Here is a 23,429-nt window from a genome sequence, read left to right on the forward strand (position 1 = left end):
CTGTCAGTGGATTGAATCAGGGCATGTGAAGCGTCTGGGGTAAACCATGGAAAGTTGTGTGGGGCCTGGATGTGGAAAGGGAGCTGTGGTTTCAGGCATTATTGCATGACAGCTAGAGACTGAGTGTGAACGAATGGGGCCTTTGTTGTCTTTTTCTAGTGCTACCTCGCACACATGAGGGGGGAGGGGGATGGTATTCCATGTGTGGCGAGGTGGCGATGGGAATGAATAAAGGCAGACAGTGTGAATTGTGTGCATGGGTATGTAGGTATGTGTCTGTGAGTGTATATATATGTGTACATTGAGATGTATAGGTATGTATATTTGCGTGTGTGGACGTGTATGTATATACATGTGTATGGGGGTGGGTTGGGCCATTTCTTTCGTCTGTTTCCTTGCGCTACCTCGCAAACGCGGGAGACAGCGACAAAGCAAAATATAAATAAATATATATGTATAAAAGAAAGAGGCAGGAGGTCAAGAGAAAGGTGCAAGAGGTGAAAAAGAGGGCAAATGAGAGTTGGGGTGAGAGAGTATCATAAAATTTTAGGGAGAATAAAAAGATGTTTTGGAAGGAGGTAAATAAAGTGCGTAAGACAAGGGAACAAATGGGAACTTCAGGGAAGGGGGCAAATGGGGAGGTGATAGCAAGTAGTGATGATGTGAGAAGGAGATGGAGTGAGTATTTTGAAGGTTTGTTAAATGTGTTTGATGATAGAGTGGCAGATATAGGGTGTTTTGGATGAGGTGGTGTCCAAAGTGAGAGGGTTAGGGAAAATTATTTGGTAAACAGAGAAGAGGTAGTAAAAGCTTTGCGGAAGATGAAAGCTGGCAAGGCAGCGGGTTTGGATGGTATTGCAGGGGACTTTATTAAAAAAGGGGGAGACTGTATTGTTGACTGGTTGGTAAGGTTATTTACTGTATGTATGATTCATGGTGAGGTGCCTGAGGATTGGCGGAATGCTTGCATAGTGCCATTGTACAAAGGCAAAGGGGATAAGAGCGAGTGCTCAAATTACAGAGGTATAAGTTTGTTGAGTATTCCTGGGAAATTATATGGGAGGGTATTGATTGAGAGGGTGAAGGCATGTACAAAGCATCAGATTGGGGAAGAGCAGTGTGGTTTCAGAAGTGGTAGAGGATGTGTGGATCAGGTGTTTGCTTTGAAGAATGTATGTCAGAAATACTTAGAAAAGCAAATGGATTTATATGTATTATTTATGGATCTGGAGAGGGCATATGATAGAGTTGACAGAGATGCTCTGTGGAAGGAATTAAGAATATATGGTGTGGGAGGCAAGTTGTTAGAAGCAGTGAAAAGTTTTTATTGAGGATGTAAGGCATGTGTACGTGTAGGAAGAGAGGAAAGTGATTGGTTCTCAGTGAATGTAGGTTTGTGGCAGGGGTGTGTGAGGTCTCCATGGTTGCTTAATTTGTTTATGGATGGGGTTGTTAGGGAGGTGAATGCAAGAGTTTTCGAAAGAGGGGCAAGTATGCAGTCTGTTGTGGATGAGAGAGCTTGGGAAGTGAGTCAGTTGTTGTTCGCTGATGATACAGCGCTGGTGGCTGATTCATGTGAGAAACTGCAGAAGCTGGTGACTGAGTTTGGTAAAGTGTGTGAAAGAAGAAAGTTGAGAGCAAATGTGAATAAGAGTAAGGTTATTAGGTACAGTAGGGTTGAGGGTCAAGTCAATTGGGAGGTAAGTTTGAATGGAGAAAAACTGGAGGAAGTGAAGTGTTTTAGATATCTGGGAGTGGATTTGGCAGAGGATGGAACCATGGAAGCGGAAGTGAATCATAGGGTGGGGTAGGGGGAGAAAATTCTGGGAGCCTTGAAGAATGTGTGGAAGTCGAGAACATTATCTCGGAAAGCAAAAATGGGTATGTTTGAAGGAATAGTGGTTCCAACAATGTTGTATGGTTGCGAGGCATGGGCTATGGATAGAGTTGTGTGCAGGAGGGTGGATGTGCTGGAAATGAGATGTTTGAGGACAATATGTGGTGTGAGGTGGTTTGATCGAGTAAGTAATAATAGGGTAAGAGAGATGTATGGTAATAAAAAGGGTGTGGTTGAGAGAGCAGAAAAGGGTGTTTTGAAATGGTTGGGTCAAATGGAGAGAATGAGAGGAAAGATTGACTAAGAGGATATATGTGTCAGAGGTGGAGGGAACGAGGAGAAGTGGGAGACCAAATTGGAGGTGGAAAGATGGAGTGAAAAAGATTTTGAGTGATCGGGGCCTGAACATGCAGGAGGGTGAAAGACGTGCAAGGAATAGAGTGAATGTGCTGCCAATGGATTGAACCAGGGCATGTGAAGCGTCTGGGGTAAACTATGGAAAGTTCTGTGGGGCCTGGATGTGGAAAGGGAGCTGTGGTTTCGGTGCATTATTACATGACAGCTAGAGACTGAGTGTGAATGAATGGGGCCTTTGTTGTCTTTTCCTAGCGCTACCTCGCACATATGAGGGGGGAGGGGGTTGTTATTACATGTGTGGCGAGGTGGCGATGGGAATGAATAAAGGCAGACAGCATGAATTATGTACATGTGTATATATGTGTATGTCTGTGTGTATATATATGTATACATTGAGATGTATAGGTATGTATATTTGCGTGTGTGGACATGTATGTATATACATGTGTATGTGGGTGGGTTGGGCCATTCTTTCGTCTGTTTCCTTGCGCTACCTCGCTAATGCGGGAGACAGCGACAAAGCAAAATTAAAAAATTAATAATATAAATAATATATAAATAATATTTATTCAAACTTACCTCCCAATTGACTTGATCCTCAACCCTACTGTACCTAATTACCTTGCTCTTATTCACATTTACTCCTAACTTTCTTCTTTAACACACTTTACCAAACTCAGTCACCCGCTTCTGCAGTTTCTCACATGAATCAGCCACCATGATCTTGTGGAGGTGAAGGTGAAGATTTGTAGGGGTTTTCAGAAAAGAAGAGAGAATGTTGGGGTGAAGAGAGTGGTGAGAGTAAGTGAGCTTGGGAAGGAGACCTTTGTGAGGAAGTACCATGAGAGACTGAGTACAGAATGGTAAAAGGTGAGAACAAAGGAGGTAAAGGGAGTGGGGGAGGAATGGGATGTATTTAGGGAAGCAGTAATGGCTTGCGCAAAAGATGCTTGTGGCATGAGAAGCATGGGAGGTGGGTTGATTAGAAAGGGTAGTGAGTGGTGGGATGAAGAAGTAAGATTATTAGTGAAAGAGAAAAGAGAGGCATTTGGACGACTTTTGCAGGGAAAAAATGCAAATGAGTGGGAGATGTATAAAAGAAAGAGGCAGGAGGTCAAGAGAAAGGTGCAAGAGGTGAAAAAAAGGGCAAATGAGAGTTGGGGTGAGAGAGTATCATTAAATTTTAGGGAGAATAAAAAGATGTTTTGGAAGGAGGTAAATAAAGTGCGTAAGACAAGGGAGCAAATGGGAACTTCAGTGAAGGGGGCTGATAGGGAGGCGATAACAAGTAGTGGTGAGGTGAGAAGGAGATGAAGTGAGTATTTTGAAGGTTTGTTGAATGTGTTTGATGATAGAGTGGCAGATATAGGGTGTTTTGGTCGAGGTGGTGTGCAAAGTGAGAGGGTTAGGGAAAATGATTTGGTAAACACAGAAGAGGTAGTAAAAGCTTTGTGGAAGATGAAAGCTGGCAAGGCAGCAGGTTTGGATGGTATTGCAGTGGAATTTATTAAAAAAGGGGGTGACTGTATTGTTGACTGGTTGGTAAGGTTATTTAATGTATGTCTGATTCATGGTGAGGTGCCTGAGGCTTGGTGGAATGCTTGCATAGTGCCATTGTACAGAGGCAAAGGGGATAAAAGTGAGTGCTCAAATTACAGAGGTATAAGTTTGTTGAGTATTCCTGGTAAATTATATGGGAGGGTATTGATTGAGAGGGTGAGGCATGTACAGAGCATCAGATTGGGGAAGAGCAGTGTGGTTTCAGAAGTGGTAGAGGATGTGCGGATCAGGTGTTTGCTTTGAAGAATGTATGTGAGAAATACTTAGAAAAGCAAGTGGATTTGCATGTAGCATCTATGGATCAGGAGAAGCCATATGATAGAGTTGATAGAGATGCTCTGTGGAAGGTATTAAGAATATATGGTGTGGGAGGCAAGTTGTTAGAAGCAGTGTAAAGTTTTTATCGAGGATGTAAGGCATGTGTACCTGTAAGAAGAGAGGAAAATGATTGGTTCTCAGTGAATGTAGGTTTGCGGCAGGGGTGTGTGATGTCTCCATGGTTGTTTAATTTGTTTATGGATGGGGTTGTTAGGAAGGTGACTGCAAGAGTTTTGGAAAGAGGGGCAAGTATGCAGTCTCTTGTGGATGAGAGAGCTTGGGAAGTGAGTCAGTTGTTGTTCAGTCTATTGACAGCATGTTGACCCTGGTATACCACATCATTCCAAATCACTCTATTCCTTCTACGCCTCTCACCCTCCTGTATGCTCAAAATGTGTGGAAAGTGAGAACGTTATCTCAGAGAGCAAAAATGGGTATGCTTGAAAGAATAGTGGGTACAACAATGTTATATGGTTGCGAGGCATGAGCTATAGATAAGGTTGTGCAAAGGAGGGAAGACGTGTTGGAAATGAAATGCTTGAGGACAATATGTGGTGTCTCTCAACCACACTCTTTTTATCACCGCACATTTCTCTTACCCTTTCATTACTTACTCGATCAAACCACCTCACACCACATATTGTCCTCAAACATTTAATTTCCAAAACATCAACCCCCCTCCGCACAACCCTATCCATAGCCCGTGCCTCGCAATGATATAACACTGTTGGAACCACTATTCCTTCATACATACCCATTTTTGCTCTTCGAGATAACGTTCTAGCCTCCCACACATTCTTCAATGCTCCCAGAACCTTCACCCCCTCCCCCAACCTGTGGCTCACTTCCGCTTCCATGGCTCCATTCGCTGTTAAATCCACTCCCAGATATCTAAAACACATGTACATATCCATCCTTGCAGCCTTCATCCATTCCTGTCACCACCCCACCACATGTGAAATAGCATTCCCCCCCTCCAGCAAGGCAGTGCCAGGAACAGACAAAGAACCACATTCGTTCACACTCAGTCTCTAGCTGTCATGTGTAATGCACAGAAACCACAGCTCCCTTTCCACATCCAGGCCCCACAAAACTTTCCACGGTTACCCCAGATGCTTCACATGCCCTGGTTCAATCCACTGACAGCATGTCGATCCCAGTATACCACATTGTTCTAATTCACTCTATTCCTTGCACGCCTTTCACCCTACTGTATGTTCAGACCCCAATCACTCAAAATATTTTTCACTCCATCCTTTCACCTCCAATTTGGTCTTCAGCTTCTCCTTCTTCCCTCCACCTCTGACACATATTATCTTCTTTGTCAATCTTTCCCCAGTCATTCTCTACGTATGTCCAAACCATTTCAACACCCTCTTCTGCTCTCTCAACCACACACTTTTTATTACCACACATCTCTCTTACCCTTTCATTACTTACTCGGTCAAAAACCTCACACTTCATATTGTCCTCAAACATTTAATTTCCAACACATCCACCCTCCTCTGTACAACCCTATCTATAGCCCATGCCTCGCAACCATATAACATTGTTGGAACCACTATTCCTTCAAACATACACATTTTTGCTCTCCGAGATAACGTTCTCGCCTTCCACACATTCTTCAATGCCCTAAGAACCTTCACTTCCTCCCCACCCCGTGACTCACTTCAACTTCCATGGTTCCATTCACTGCTATGTCTACTCTCAGATATCTAATACACTTCACTTCCTACAGTTTTTCTCCATTCAAATTTACCTCCCAATTGACTTGTCCCTCAATCCTACTGAACCTAATAACCCTGCTCTTATTCACGTTTCCTCACACCTTTCTTCTTTCACACACTTTATCAAACTCAGTCACCAGCTTCTGCAGTTTCTCACCCGAATCAGCCACCAGCGCTGTAACATCAGCAAACAACTGACTGACTTCTAAAGCCCTCTCATGCACAACAGACTGCATACTTACTCCTCTATCCAAAACTCTTGCATTCACCTCCCTAACCACCCCATCCATAATCAAATTAAACAGCCATAAAGGCATCACACACCCCTGCTGCAAACCGACATTCACTGGGAACCAATCACTCTCCTCTCTTCCTACTCATACACATGCCTTACATCCTTGATAAAAACTTTTCACTGCTTCTAGCAACTTACCTCCCACACCATATACTCTCAAAACCTTCCACAAAGCATCTCTATCCACCCTATCATATGCCTTCTCCAGATCCATAAATGATACATACAAATCTACCTGTTTTTCTAAGTATTTCTCACATACATTCTTCAGAGCAAACACCTGATCCACACATCTACCACTAGTGAAACCACACTGCTCTTCCTCAATCTGATGCTCTGTATATGACTTTAGCCTCTCAATCAATACCCTCCCATATAATATCCCAGGAATACTCAACAAACTTATGCCTCTGTAATTTGAACACTCTTCTTTATCCCCTTTGCCTTTGTACAATGGCACTATGCATGCATTCCGCCAATCCTCAGGCACATTACCATGATCCGTACATGCATTGAATATCCTACTAACCATTCAACAACACAGTCACCCCCTTTTTATATTAAATTCCACTGCAATACCATCCAAACCCACCATCTTGCTGGCTTTCATCTTCCACAAAGCTTTTACTACCTCTTCTCTGTTCACCAAACCATTCTCCCTGACCCTCTCACTTCGCACACCACCCTGACCAAAACACCCTACAACTGCCACTCTATCAAACACACTCAACAAGCCTTCAAAATATTCACTCCATCACCTTCTCACTTCATCACTACTTGTTACCTCCCCATTTGCCCCATTTACCAATGTTCCCATTTGTTCTCTTGTCTTATGCACTTTATTTACCTCCTTCCAAAACATCTTTTTATCCTCCCTAAAATTTAATGATACTCTCTCACCCCAACTCTCATTTATCCTCTTTTTCACCTGCTGCACCTTTCTCTTAACCTCCTGCTGCTTTCTTTAATACATCTCCCAGTCATTTGCACTACTTCCCGGCAAAAATCATCCAAATGCCTCTCTCTTCTCTTTCACTAACAATCTTACTTTTTCATCCCACCATTCACAACCCTTTCTAATACCTGTTCGCCATCAACCATTCCCAAAGCCATCCCTCCACACAGGAAACAGCATAAATGCAAACAAAAACAAAAAAATAACATACATCTCACCAACACCCAATTGCTACCCCCCCTCATCAGTGAGTTTCCACCAGAAATAAATGAAGAGAGGCCACACCTGCTCTCTTCCACACACAAGATGTCATATGTAATACACCGAAACCATACTTCCCTATCCTTATCCAAGCCCCACAGACCTTTCCATGGTTTACTTTAATTAATTTAATAAGTCTACTTTAAATACATTCATAAATTTGTACATAAATCTGCAAATTCACATTAATTATATCAGTAAATATGTACATACAGCTGCAAACTCACTTTATATCTGTAAGTTTGCTTATACAACTGCAAACTCTACTTATATCTGTAAATTTGTACAAACGTCTGCAAACTCATCAATTACATCGATGAATTTGTATATAGAGCTGTAAACTCACTTTAAATTATTTATATTTATTATACTTTGTCGCTGTCTCCCACGTTAGCGAGGTAGCACAAGGAAACAGACGAAAGAATTGCCCAACCCACCCACATACACATGTATATACATACACGTCCACACAGGCACATATACATACCTATACATCTTAACGTATACATATATATACACACACAGACATATATATTTACACACATGTACATAATTCATACTGTCTACCCTTATTCATTCCTGTCGCCACCCCGCCACACATAAAATGACAACCCCCTCCCCCTGCATGTGCGCGAGGTAGCGCTAGGAAAAGACAACAAGGCCACATTCGTTCACACTCAGTCTCTAGCCGTCCTGTATAATGCACTGAAACCACAGCTCTCTTTCCACATCCAGGCCCCACAAAACTTTCCATGGTTTACCCCAGATGCTTCACATGCCCTGGTTCAATCCACTGACAGCACGTCGACCCCGGTATACCACATTGTTCCAATTCACTCTATTCCTTGCATGCCTTTCACCCTCCTGCATGTTCAGGCCCCTATCACTCAAAATCTTTTTCACTTCATCTTTCCACCTCCAATTTGGTCTCCCACTTCTCGTTCCCTCCACCTCTGACACATATATCCTCTTGGTCAATCTTTCCACACTCATTCTCTCCATGTGACCAAACCAATTCAAAACACCCTCTTCTCTCTTAACCACACTCTTTTTATTAACACACATCTCTCTTACCCTTTCATTACTTACTCGATCAAACCACCTCACACCCCATATTGTTCTCAAACATCTCATTTCCAGCACATCCACCCTCCTCCACACAACTCTATCCATAGCCCATCCCTCACAACCATATAACATCGTTGGAACCACTATTCCTTCAAACATACCCATTTTTGCTTTCCAAGATAACGTTCTCAACTTCCACACATTTTTCAACGCTCCCAGAACTTTCACCCCCTCCCCCACCCTATGATTCACTTCCGCTTCCATGGTTCCATCCGCTGCCAAATCCACTCCCAGATATCTAAAACACCTCACTTCTTCCAGTTTTTCTCCATTCAAACTTACCTCCCACTTGAATTGTCCCTCAACCCTACTGTACCTAATAACCTTGCTCTTATTCACATTTACTCTCAGCTTTCTTCTTTCACACACTTTACCAAACTCAGTCACCAGCTTCTGCAGTTTCTCACCCGAATCAGCCACCAGCGCTGTATCATCAGCGAACAACAACTGACTCACTTCCCAAGGTCTCTCATCCACAACAGACTGCATACTTGCCCCTCTTTCCAAAACTTTAATCATATCAGTAAATTTAATGATATACCGGGATAAAACAAGTAGATGGGTATAATGGCTATTTGTAGTTATTCTTATAATTTCTTTCTTGTTAAATTCCATTGGTTATCTACTGGGTAAGTAGTTCCCCAAATGGATACATAGAAAGTGAGGTGAAGGTTCAATAAGTTGTGGTAAACTGAAAGACACTATGCACTTGATCCAATCCATGTAAATAAGATGAAAAAAATCTAATGCTGATTTTAGTTTCCAAAATTGTTTTTCCCATATACGATAAAGATTTAGATAAATCTGCATATTAACAATAAATTCTGAATAGTTTTCATGAGAAAAGAAGTAAAAGAATGTGCTGTTAATTCTATGATAAAAATGACAAAACCATAACAAGGAAAAATGCAACATACCCCATATTGGTCCAACCAGTCTTTACTTTTGGAATATGTGAATAACTGTGATGCAGAGCCTATGCCAACCCGTGGTATAGATGTGGATGCTCCACGCCACAAGCCCTTTATACCCTCTGTCTGAGCAATATTAAAAAATGCAGAGAAAATCCCTGAAAACAAATTAAAGATGTTATGACACCAAAATCAAAAGTTACGCCCATAAAGTTGCTTTATTCATAACCTTTAGATGACTGCCTAATACTACTAACAATCAGAATTTCAGTTATATCCATACAATCAAAACATTAACACAACTTAGATTATCAATAATACATAACCTAAGAAATGTGATTCTAAAGCAAAAACACTGGGTTACATTATCAATTAATACAAAGTATGTATACTATAATATGGTGAACATGTAAAGAAACAAAAGAGTTAGATAAAATTAATGTCTAATTAAGTAGAATCAATACTGATTCTGGGATATGGAGAACATGAAACAATTTATGATAACACTAACCCTGATGTTTATGCTGGTAACCAACAGCAATAGTATCTGCTGCCTGAGACTGTAAATGAGTTTTTACCTGTAGAAATAATCAAACATTGGCATAATAATAATCAGCTAGAAGAATCAACTCACGGGCTCTTAGCAGCAGCATAAGTTTGGAAATAGAGTCAAAAGTCAATTACCCACATATCATAATCACCAAACAATCCACATGTTTGAGCCTAAAATGATTACCAATTTTTTACAAACTATATATCCATCCATATCACAAAAGAGAAAACAATTGGAAATATAATTCTGATCCTATGCTCAGTCTTCAATAATTAAAAGAAATACTGGAATTGTCATATATAGTGGATGTTATTTATTATGACTGCTGGCCAAGAGTGTTGCTGAGTAATGAAGACCACAAAGTATAATAAAAGCAGTATGTTATGATATGATTCCTTCCCTTTTCCCTAGGAAGGGAGGAAAGAGTCATTTCAAACCAGTGCACTAGGTTTTCAGCATACCATATGTTGGTCATTAAAATTTCATCATCTCCCACTTTGTTTTCAAAATGAGCACTGCACAGCATGAAACTCCAAGTGGATGTTTTAGTGACGGACATGCTACTTCCAAATGTAAGCTGTTACATCAAATCTGGAGGAAAGACCATGTGATAAATCAAATTGGTGGAGAAAATGCATTGTCAGTGGTTGATGTGTTTGGAACTGTTGCGTATACTGTTCATTATTTATATACACTAAAGGATGACCTAAAGTTTATAGTGATTGTGAAGCACAGCATATGGGAAAAAACCCAATTATTAACAGGGTAGCATTTGAGTGATTTGAACAGTGTCATGCTTGGAACAAAAGTTTTAAGTGTTTCAAATGAATAAGTAAATGGTAGCTTTGAGCCAGAAAAAAGTATATCAATATGTTAGGATCCTCACTTGACCTCATCCTTGTAGTTCTCCTGTGAACATTCTGGATTATCCTAGGTAGAACACAAGACTAATCATATCATGATCATGTTTAATGCATGCAAAAATTATGTGTACCAAAAGCAAGGGAGAAAGATTTCCTACGTATTTCCTGCATGTCATAGAAGGTGACTAAAGGGGGTTAGAGAGGGGCTGCAAATCCTTCCCTTTTCATATTTCAATTTCTAACATCCAGAAAAGAAGCTAGGTGGGGAGTGCTCAGCCTCCTCAAAGGCTCAAGATGGGGTGTTTAAATAATGTGTGGATGTTGGCAACTCAAGGGTGGGCCATTTTGATAACTGTCTTTTTCCCTACTCCTTGGGGCTTTGGAACTCTCAACCCTCTCATGTATTTCTTAACAGCTATGACCTAGCTCATTTTATAAGACAAATTTTTCAGTTACATCAAAAATCATAAATTCTTTCCTTTATCTCTTCATTTTCCCTTTCATTAACCTCTCTACATTCCAATTAAGGCCTGGTCTAGATGTGGACTTTTGTCCATGACTTGATCCTCTATTTATTTTTTTTTTTTTTTATTATACTTTGTCGCTGTCTCCCGCGTTTGCGAGGTAGCGCAAGGAAACAGACGAAAGAAATGGCCCAACCCCCCCCCATACACATGTATATACATACGTCCACACACACAAATATACATACCTACACAGCTTTCCATGGTTTACCCCAGACGCTTCACATGCCTTGATTCAATCCACTGACAGCACGTCAACCCTGGTATACCACATCGTTCCAATTCACTCTATTCCTTGCCCTCCTTTCACCCTCCTGCATGTTCAGGCCCCGATCACACAAAATCTTTTTCACTCCATCTTTCCACCTCCAATTTGGTCTCCCTCTTCTCCTCGTTCCCTCCACCTCCGACACATATATCCTCTTGGTCAATCTTTCCTCACTCATTCTCTCCATGTGCCCAAACCACTTCAAAACACCCTCTTCTGCTCTCTCAACCACGCTCTTTTTATTTCCACACATCTCTCTTACCCTTATGTTACTCACTCGATCAAACCACCTCACACCACACATTGTCCTCAAACATCTCATTTCCAGCACATCCATCCTCCTGCGCACAACTCTATCCATAGCCCACGTCTCGCAACCATACAACATTGTTGGAACCACTATTCCTTCAAACATACCCATTTTTGCTTTCCGAGATAATGTTCTCGACTTCCAAACATTCTTCAAAGCTCCCAGAATTTTCGCCCCCTCCCCCACCCTATGATCCACTTCCGCTTCCATGGTTCCATCCGCTGCCAGATCCACTCCCAGATATCTAAAACACTTCACTTCCTCCAGTTTTTCTCCATTCAAACTCACCTCCCAATTGACTTGACCCTCAACCCTACTGTACCTAATAACCTTGCTCTTATTCACATTTACTCTTAACTTTCTTCTTACACACACTTTACCAAACTCAGTCACCAGCTTCTGCAGTTTCTCACATGAATCAGCCACCAGCGCTGTATCATCAGTGAACAACAACTGACTCACTTCCCAAGCTCTCTCATCCCCAACAGACTTCATACTTGCACCTCTTTCCAAAACTCTTGCATTTACCTCCCAAACAACCCCATCCATAAACAAATTAAACAACCATGGAGACATCCCACACCCCTGCCGCAAACCTACATTCACCGAGAACCAGTCACTCTCCTCTCTTCCTACACGTACACATGCCTTACATCCTCGATGTAATGTAGAAAAATAAAAAAATATTCATGGTGCTTTCTCTCACACATACTTTTCTTTTTGCTATTCCTTGCTTAGCATGGCAGTGCCAAGAACAGATGAACTGTCTCATTCACTCACATCCACTCTCTAGCTGTCATGCATAATGCACCAAAACCAGAGCCTCCTCCCAGAAGGCAAGCTATAGGTATCAGGCTCTGCCAGCTTGAAGTTATTTTGTAAAAAGTCACCTCAAGTAAAGCTGTACCACTATCAGCTGATGAAACAGCCTTTTAGTCACATCAAAGGACTTCTGTCTTTGAAGGAGTCCATCATGTGTTTGCTAGTAAAAGTAATGAATCCTTGAAGCTGCAGGAGCCCCTGAAGAAGGGGTTCATCTAACAGCAAATACAAAAACGTTTTTGAGATTGGCAAATGAACTGGAGCAACTGTGGTAGCATGATATCACAGACTGCTGCATGAGAAGGTTCAAGCTGCACTTAGTAGGTGACTGCTATATTGTTTTTAAGTATCTTTTTTTTATCACCTTCAAAACATATAGCTAAGCTTTCTACGTGTATCAAATGTGACTGTGGTATGATTACTCATGTTCCCCTCCCTCACCTAGGGTGATCCAATGGCTGAGAAAACTACACAGGTTACAGTAAGTTAGGGAGTCTACTTTCAGAAAAGGATACATAGTGTTGGAACTTTTTTTTGTTCAACACAATCCAGAGTCTCTGTGATATATGGATGGTTATCAAGAATGCTGACTGAGGTTCAGTAATTTCCAATTGATTTCCACAGATCAGACATTTGTTCCCTTACATGAATCATTTTCTTATTTCCAAAATTTCTATACTGCACAATAAAATCTGATAAAGAGAGATGAATAATTCATAATGAGTGCTGAAACACATATATTCTTAGCTAAACATGTTAAACGTTTAGATTATTCAGTATCATTTTGAAATGATTTCACTTTGTGATGGTCAATGTATACAAACTAGTTCAGCATCAAAATGCATTTTCCTGGAACTTACTAGGTATAAAGGACTCCCAACAAAGCCTCCAATAACACCCACACCAGCTCCAGCAAGAACACATCCCAAGGTCGAAACACTTCCATCTGCCTGAGCTATGACACCTGAGTCAAGGACTCTCTTGTATAGTCCAAACCTTATCCCATTCATTACCACTTGATATCCCAAAGCTGGAACCAATCCTTTCTGAAGTCCCAGTAATCCATCAGCCTGTAATACAAAACTTTCAAAAAATATTCAGTAAAATAATCCTCATATAAAGATAACTCACCAGTGATTAGCAGGTATCACAGCCTTTAATCCTAGTTTTCTTTACCCACTGACTGCCAATTTACCATAAAAATCAAGGGATGCCTCTGGAAGTTGACTGCAAATGTGCTGTATACAGTCAGGGGCATTAAAAAATCCCAGGCACAATAGAGTGGAAAAGTGAATCAGGAAACAACTACTGGCAACTTAGACAATGTTTCCACATCCTTCATTCATATCTTTTCAATTCATCTACTCAGTAACAATGAAAATGCCACTGGAGATGGTGAATTACTCTTGCACTGTCCAGACAGCAACAAAAATGTATATGGATAATGTATATGGACTTATATAAATAATGTATATAGATGCATATGAACAGTGTGACACATACAACTGGAAATTAAATAACTGCATAGTGTGAAGTGTATATATTATGCTGTTAGAAGGCAACAAATCGTGTCTGTCAGTGATGCAGCCTGAACATTATACTTGTTTGATAATTTCACCATGCTCATAAGAAACATGTTATTATTCAATTTTTTTTCATAACTGACTGTGTTTGTCATGTTAGTGAGTTAACACCAGGAACAGATGAAGAAATGCTACATCCACCCACATCCATCCTCTAGCTATCTTGTGTGATGAAAAGAAACCACAGCTCCCAGTCCACAACTAGGCCCCACAGACCTTTCCATGCCAGTTGTTCAGCACAACACTTTAATGCCTTGGCTGGCACACTGTCAAGTCCCATGGCCTTTCCAGGCCTAATAAGGTTCAGGGACTGCAATACACAATATCACAATTCTTTCCTCATTTTCCTTCTTGAATGACTGACATAACATTACTGCACTCTTCGCTAAAATAATTTTTTTCAAATCTTGCAAAAATTGAATTTATACGTATGTATCAATGTTTTCAAAAGTAGGGTTGAGGGACAAGTTAATCGGGAGGTAAATTTGAATGGAGAAAAACTGGAGGCATTGAAGTGTTTTAGATATCTGGGAGTGAATTTAGCAGTGAATGGAACCATGGAAGTGGAAGTGAGTCACAGGGTGGGGGAGGGGGCGAAGGTTCTAGGAGCACTGATGAATGTGTGGAAGGCAAGAACGTTATCTCGGAGAGAAAAAATGGGTATGTTTGAAGGAATAGTGGTTCCAACAATGTTATATGGTTGTGAGGCATGGGCTATACATAGGGTTGTGTGGAGGAGGGTGGATGTGTTGGAAATGAAATGTTTGAGGACAATATGTGTTGTGAGGTGGTTTGACCAAGTAATGAAAGGGTAAGAAAGATGTGCAGAAATAAAAAGTGTGGTTGAGAGAGCAGAACAGGGTGTATTGAAATGGTTTGGTCACATGGAGAGAATGAGGTTGAGGGAATGAGAAGTGGAAGACCAAACTGGAGGTGGAAGGATGGAGTGAAAAAGATTTTGAGCAACTGGGGCCTAAACATACAGGAGGGTGAAAGACATGCAAGGAATAGAGTGAGTTGGAGTGATTTAGTATACCGGTGGTTGATGTGCTGTCAATGGATTGAACCAGAGCATGTGAAGCGTGTGGTGTAAACCATGGAAAGTTTTGTGGGGCCTGGATATGGAAGGGGAGCTATGGTTTCAGTGCATTACACATGACAGCTAGAGACTAAGTGTGAATGAATGTGGCCTTTGTTGTCTTTTCCTAGTGCTACCTCGCATGCGCGTGAGAGGAGGGGGAGTGCCATTTCATGTGTGGTGGGGTGGCGACGGGAATGGATGAAGGCAGCAAGTATGAATATGTACATGTGTATAAATGTATATGTCTGTGTATGTATATGTATGTATGCATTGAAATGTATATGTGCTTGTGTGGGAGTTTATGTATATACATGTGTATGTGGGTGAGTTGGGCCATTCTTTCGTCTATTTCTTTGTGCTACCTCACTAACGTGGGAGACAGCGACTAAGTATAACAAAAAAAAAATATAATATCAATGTTTTCTGATTCAGGTATGTTCAGTTTTTATTATAACCACATAATGTTTTTAATCCTCTCCCTGTATCTTTCGCATGACGTGTTCTAAGCAACCCCTCAACCTTTCCCTTGTAAGCTCTTTTTGAATCCAATATTTTCTTAACTGTTTTTGTATTAACCATAGTGTCCCACATTTTCCTTTACATATTAGTTACCACTTATGGTGGTGAGAGATCTCTTTCTTATTAAATCTATCTTCCTCATTGAAAAGCATAAAAATGATTCATCATTCAGTCAAGAAACAATGAATGGCTTGAGTTTGCAATTCTTTTTTTGTACTTTTGCTATTATTTGTAGAGAGATTTTTTTTGTTCAAAAGCATAAAAAATTGCTCCATATCTTATTCAGCTACGAAAGAATGAACAGCTTAGATATGCTCAACACTTAGTCTGAACTTTTGAATACATGACAAAGTGATCATTCTACCAACAGAAAAGTTCACTCCAGATATAAGTGAGATACCCTAAAGAACCTGACTCAGACTGAAGTGTTTATGTAATTTATACTGTACCTGATATTCCAACACATTTACTTTTAAACTTGTTAATTCAGTATAATCTTTTTAGAATAATTTTCATCTTTATGATTGTCAAATCAGTTAAGCTTGTAAACTCAGCAGCAGCACCCAAGAATCAATCTAATCCTATATGTATTGAACAAAGTACGGTGTGTATGGATTAGGTGGTTCTAAACCTAAGGGTGACAGGGAAGGTAATCCATCCCTGAAAACATGGTTGATGAAGTTAAATCCAAGCATATGTCATAAAATGGAGATAACAGTCCACTCTGTGCATGAATGAATTATTGTTTAAATGCTACAGATCAGTACAGGAGCCAAAGGACAAATCCTAGGACCACAAAAAATCCCAAGGTAACAGTTATCACACATATATAAAAGGGACTCATCCAGTAAAAGTTCTGAAATGGGTATGAAAATCAATAATCAAGATACAACACACTAATAATGCAGCAGAAATAAGTGAATCAACATGATTTAAAGCAGATTCCATTAAGCGAAGGGGCCAGCACAGAGGACCACTATCCAGGACCCCATCACCCTCATACTTGGCTTTCATTCACTTGTTTATCACATAGCAACTGCTTCTAATTTTCTCTTTATATATTCTTAGGGTGGCAAAGGATTTTGGTAACAGATAAGAGAGGAAAGTGATTGGTTCTCAGTGAATGTAGGTTTGTGGCAGGGGTGTGTGATGTCTCCATGTTTGTTTAATTTGTTTATGGATGGGGTTGTTAGGGAGGTGAATGCAAGAGTTTTGGAAAGAGGGGCAAGTATGCAGTCTGTTGTGGATGAGAGAGCTTGGGAAGTGAGTCAGTTGTTGTTCGCTGATGATACAGCGCTGCTGGCTGATTCGTGTGAGAAACTGCAGAAGCTGGTGACTGAGTTTGGTAAAGTGTGTGAAAGAAGAAAGTTGAGAGTAAATGTGAATAAGAGCAAGGTTATTAGGTACAGTAGGGTTGAGGGTCAAGTCAATTGGGGAGTAAGTTTGAATGGAGAAAAACTGGAGGAAGTGAAGTGTTTTAGATATCTCGGAGTGGATTTGGCAGCGGATGGAACCATGGAAGCGGAAGTGAATCATAGGGTGGGGGAGGGGGAAAAAATTCTGGGAGCCTTGAAAAATGGGTGGAAGTCGAGAACATTATCTCGGAAAGCAAAAATGGGTATGTTTGAAGGAATAGTGGTTCCAACAATGTTATATGGTTGTGAGGCGTGGGCTATGGATAGAGTTGTGCACAGGAGGGTGGACGTGCTGGAAATGAGATGTTTGAGGACAATATGTGGTGTGAGGTGGTTTGTCGAGTATGTAATGATAGGGTACGAGAGATGTGTGGTAATAAAAAGAGCATGGTTGAGAGAGCAGAAGAGGGTGTTTTGAAATGGTTTGGTCACACGGAGAGAATGAATGAGGAAAGATTGACAAGGAGGATATATGTGTCAGAGGTGGAGGGAGTGCTGAGAAGTGGGAGACAAAATTGGAGGTGGAAAGATGGAGTGAAAAAGATTTTGAGTGATCGGGGCCTGAACATGCAGGAGGGTGAGAGGCATGCAAGGAATAGAGTGAATTGGAACGATGTGGTATACCAGGGTTGACGTGCTGTTAATGGATTGAACCAGGGCATGTGAAGCGTCTGGGGTAAACCATGGAAAGTTCTGTGGGGCCTGGATGTGGAAAGGGAGCTGTTGTTTCGGTGCATTATTACATGATAGCTAGAAACTGAGTGTGAACGAATGGGGCCTTTGTTGTCTTTTCCTAGCGTTATCTCGCACACATGAGGGGGAGGAGGATGTTATTTCATGTGTGGCGAGGTGGCGATGGGAATGAATAAAGGCAGACAGTATGAATTATGTACATGTGTATATATGTATATGTCTGTGTGTGTATATATATGTATACGTTGAGATGTATAGGTATGTATATTTGCGTGTGTGCGTGTATGTATATACATGTGTATGTGGGTGGGTTGGGCCATTCTTTCGTCTGTTTCCTTGCGCTACCTCGCTAACATGGGAGACTGTGAAAAAGTAAAATAAATAAATAAAAAATAAAAGTAAGGAGCTAAACTAATTTCATTGAAAATGCCTTCATTATCCTCCCTAAACATGTCAGCCAATTTCCCTTTTTCCACTCTTTTTTTACAGAAGTATGATTTCTAAAAATATTCATTTTATTCGACATAAATGCTGTGCCTATGTATGAAATAAGAGGAGATTGTGAAAACAAGTTCAGGTAAAAGAAAAAACAGGACCTCCAATATCTATCCTACATGTTTCAGCCACTCTCCCTCCTCACTCACTCTTTTTTGTGTGTGAGTAGTCTAATACCTATAACCATATTATTCACAAACAAAACTGCTTGTGAAGGAAATAAGAGTAGAGTGAGATATCAAGTTCAAGAGAGAGAAAGAAAAACACATTCACATCATCCTCTCTAAATCAAGAGCCGTTAGATAAGTCATCCACACCTCCTCCCCATCACTCAGCACTGAACCTCGGCAACACAACTGTATCTATAATACTTTTAAGTATTTTCTCTAATCTTTGTATGCTAATCTATCATTTAAGAAAGGATCTTTTTTTTTATTGTGCAAATGAGGATGAACACTGCAGTTAATCCCACTATATATGGGTTAATGAGTCAAATTTTAATGGCACTATCTGAACTGATATCTGTGATTTTTGCAAAGCACACCAATCTAGACTAAAACACACTGTTTTCTTATGTATGATTACAGTCTAAATCTCATCCCAATAGTTTAGTTCTCAGTGTATGCTTAATTAAGCATGTGTTAAGATCTAAAGAGAATGATAAATACCTTAGCAACAGCATACCCAGCATGAATTATATTCTTATAAATAATTGCATAGTGTCCTCGAGCTCTCAATTCCCCTTGAAGCTGCATGCGAGTCTTCAAGACATCCATGGGGTTTGAAAACAAGCATGCTCCACAAGCTGCAGCAGCACCAATGACAAACTCCATGATGCAGTTTCAATAATTCGTTATCACTGAAAATGGGAACATATGATACAGCAGGTTCACACAAACAAAATACATTTCATATTATCTGTGGAAGGTATTAAGAATATATGGTGTGGGAGGAAAGTTGTTAGAAGCAGTGAAAAGTTTTTATCGAGGATGTAAGGCATGTGTACGTGTAGGAAGAGAGGAAAGTGATTGGTTCTCAGTGAATGTAGGTTTGCGGCAGGGGTGTGTGATGTCTCCATGGTTGTTTAATTTGTTTATGGATGGGGTTGTTAAGGAGGTAAATGCAAGAGTTTTGGAAAGAGGGGCAAGTATGAAGTCTGTTGGGGATGAGAGAGCTTGGGAAGTGAGTCAGTTGTTGTTCGCTGATGATACAGCGCTGGTGGCTGATTCATGTGAGAAACTGCAGAAGCTGGTGACTGAGTTTGGTAAAGTGTGTGGAAGAAGAAAGTTAAGAGTAAATGTGAATAAGAGCAAGGTTATTAGGTACAGTAGGGTTGAGGGTCAAGTCAATTGGGAGGTGAGTTTGAATGAAGAAAAACTGGAGGAAGTGAAGTGTTTTAGATATCTGGGAGTGAATCTGGCAGCGGATGGAACCATGGAAGCGGAAGTGGATCATAGGGTGGGGGAGGGGGCGAAAATTCTGGGGGCCTTGAAGAATGTGTGGAAGTCGAGGACATTATCTCGGAAAGCAAAAATGGGTATGTTTGAAGGAATAGTGGTTCCAACAATGTTGTATGGTTGCGAGGCGTGGGCTATGGATAGAGTTGTGCGCAGGAGGATGGATGTGCTGGAAATGAGATGTTTGAGGACAATGTGTGGTGTGAGGTGGTTTGATCGAGTGAGTAACGTAAGGGTAAGAGAGATGTGTGGAAATAAAAAGAGCGTGGTTGAGAGAGCAGAAGAGGGTGTTTTGAAGTGGTTTGGGCACATGGAGAGAATGAGTGAGGAAAGATTGACCAAGAGGATATATGTGTTGGAGGTGGAGGGAATGAGGAGAAGAGGGAGACCAAATTGGAGGTGGAAAGATGGAGTGAAAAAGATTTTGTGTGATCGGGGCCTGAACATGCAGGAGGGTGAAAGGAGGGCAAGGAATAGAGTGAATTGGAGCGATGTGGTATACCGGGGTTGACGTGCTGTCAGTGGATTGAATCAAGGCATGTGAAGCGTCTGGGGTAAACCATGGAAAGCTGTGTAGGTATGTATATTTGCGTGTGTGGACGTATGTATATACATGTGTATGGGGGGGGGTTGGGCCATTTCTTTCGTCTGTTTCCTTGCGCTACCTCGCAAACGCGGGAGACAGCGACAAAGTATAATAAAAAAATAATATAATAAATTATCATCATACCTAATCGCTGTTTCCCACATCAGTGAGGTAACGCCAGGAAACAGATGAAGAATGGCCCATCCACTCAAATACACACACATATATATATACACACATATATATATATGGATTGAATCAGGGCATGTGAAGCGTCTGGGGTAAACCATGGAAAGTTGTGTAGGTATGTATATTTGCGTATGTATATTTCCTCACTCATTCTCTCCATGTGCCCAAACCTTTTCAAAACACCCTCTTCTGCTCTCTCAACCACGCTCTTTTTATTTCCACACATCTCTCTTACCCTTACATTACTTACTTGATCAAACCACCTCACACCACACATTGTCCTCAAACATCTCATTTCCAGCACATCCATCCTCCTGCACACAACTCTATCCATAGCCCACACCTCGCAACCATACAACATTGTTGGAACCACTATTCCTTCAAACATACCCATTTTTGCTTTCCGAGATAATGTTCTCGACTTCCACACATTCTTCAAGGCTCCCAGGATTTTCGCCCCCTCACCCACCCTATGATTCACTTCCACTTCCATGGTTCCATCTGCTGCCAGATCCACTCCCAGATATCTAAAACACTTTACTTCCTCCAGTTTTTCTCCATTCAAACTTACCTCCCAACTGACTTGACCCTCAACCCTACTGTACCTAATAACCTTGCTCTTATTCACATTTACTCTTAACTTTCTTCTTTCACACACTTTACCAAACTCAGTCACCAGCTTCTGCAGTTTCTCACATGAATCAGCCACCAGCGCTGTATCATCAGCGAACAACAACTGACTCACTTCCCAAGCTCTCTCATCCCCAACAGACTTCATACTTGCCCCTCTTTCCAAAACTCTTGCATTCACCTCCCTAACAACCCCATCCATAAACAAATTAAACAACCATGGAGACATCACACACCCCTGCCGCAAACCTACATTCACTGAGAGCCAATCGCTTTCCTCTCTTCCTACACGTACACATGCCTTACATCCTCGATAAAAACTTTTCACTGCTTCTAACAACTTGCCTCCCACTCCATATATTCTTAATACCTTCCACAGAGCATCTCTATCAACTCTATCATATGCCTTCTCTAGATCCATAAATGCTACATACAAATCCATTTGCTTTTCTAAGTATTTCTCACATACATTCTTCAAAGCAAACACCTGATCCACACATCCTCTACCACTTCTGAAACCACACTGCTCTTCCCCAATCTGATGAAAGCCGGCAAGGCAGCAGGTTTGGATGGTATTGCAGTGGAATTTATAAAAAAAGGGGGTGACTGTATTGTTGACTGGTTGGTAAGGTTATTTAATGTATGTATGACTCATGGTGAGGTGCCTGAGGATTGGCGGAATGCATGCATAGTGCCATTGTACAAAGGCAAAGGGGATAAGAGTGAGTGCTCAAATTATAGAGGTATAAGTTTGTTGAGTATTCCTGGTAAATTATATGGGAGGGTATTGATTGAGAGGGTGAAGGCATGTACAGAGAATCAGATATATTTTTTTTTTTTTTTTTTTATACTTTGTCGCTGTCTCCCGCCTTTGCGAGGTAGCGCAAGGAAACAGATGAGAGAAATGGCCCCCCCCCCATACACATGTATATACATACGTCCACACACGCAAATATACATACCTACACAACTTTCCATGGTTTACCCCAGACGCTTCACATGCCTTGATTCAATCCAGTGACAGCATGTCAACCCCGGTATACCACATCGCTCCAATTCACTCTATTCCTTGCCCTCCTTTCACCCTCCTGCATGTTCAGGCCCCGATCACACAAAATCTTTTTCACTCCATCTTTCCACCTCCAATTTGGTCTCCCTCTTCTCCTCGTTCCCTCCACCTCCGACACATATATCCTCTTGGTCAATCTTTCCTCACTCATTCTCTCCATGTGCCCAAACCACTTCAAAACACCCTCTTCTGCTCTCTCAACCACGCTCTTTTTATTTCCACACATCTCTCTTACCCTTACGTTACTCACTCGATCAAACCACCTCACACCACACATTGTCCTCAAACATCTCATTTCCAGCACATCCATCCTCCTGCGCCCAACTCCATCCACAGCCCACGCCTCGCAACCATACAACATTGTTGGAACCACTATTCCTTCAAATATACCCATTTTTGCTTTACAAGATAATGTTCTCGACTTCCACACACTCTCCAAGGCCCCCAGAATTTTCGCCCCCTCCCCCACCCCACGATCCACTTCCGCTTCCATGGTTCCATCCGCTGCCAGATCCACTCCCAGACATCTAAAACACTCCACTTCCTCCAGTTTTTCTCCATTCAAACTCACCTCCCAATTGACTTGACCCTCAACCCTACTGTACCTAATAACCTTGCTCTTATTCACATTTACTCTTAACTTTCTTCTTCCACACACTTTTCCAAACTCAGTCACCAGCTTCTGCAGTTTCTCACATGAATCAGCCACCAGCGCTGTATCATCAGCGAACAACAACTGACTCACTTCCCAAGCTCTCTCATCCCCAACAGACTTCATACTTGCCCCTCTTTCCAAAACTCCTGCATTTACCTCCCTAACAACCCCATCCATAAACAAATTAAACAACCATGGAGACATCACACACCCCTGCCGCAGACCTACATTCACTGAGAACCAATCACTTTCCTCTCTTCCTACACGTACACATGCCTTACATCCTCGATAAAAACTTTTCACTGCTTCTAACAACTTTCCTCCCACACCATACATTCTTAATACCCTCCACAGAGCATCTCTATCAA

The 23,429-nt window shown here is 41.2% G+C and overlaps 1 protein-coding gene across 4 annotated transcripts in view; it reads right to left on the reverse strand.

Annotated features, from left to right (window-relative positions):
• Window positions 1-23,429, reverse strand: part of LOC139766866 (solute carrier family 25 member 35-like) — a 97,943-nt gene that overhangs the window by 35,221 nt on the left and 39,293 nt on the right. For all 4 annotated transcript variants that reach the window (XM_071695873.1, XM_071695874.1, XM_071695871.1 and 1 more), the window contains exons 2-5: window positions 19,144-19,334; window positions 13,550-13,759; window positions 9,861-9,927; window positions 9,356-9,507 (exon numbers count right to left, since the gene is read on the reverse strand). In XM_071695873.1, coding sequence (XP_071551974.1) covers window positions 9,356-9,507; window positions 9,861-9,927; window positions 13,550-13,759; window positions 19,144-19,308 — 594 coding nt within the window. In that variant the 5' untranslated portion in view covers window positions 19,309-19,334. The remainder of the gene's footprint in view (window positions 1-9,355; window positions 9,508-9,860; window positions 9,928-13,549; window positions 13,760-19,143; window positions 19,335-23,429) is intronic.

This window comes from Panulirus ornatus, chromosome 58, assembly GCF_036320965.1.
Source record: "Panulirus ornatus isolate Po-2019 chromosome 58, ASM3632096v1, whole genome shotgun sequence".
In the NCBI taxonomy this organism is placed as follows: Eukaryota; Metazoa; Arthropoda; class Malacostraca; order Decapoda; family Palinuridae; genus Panulirus; species Panulirus ornatus.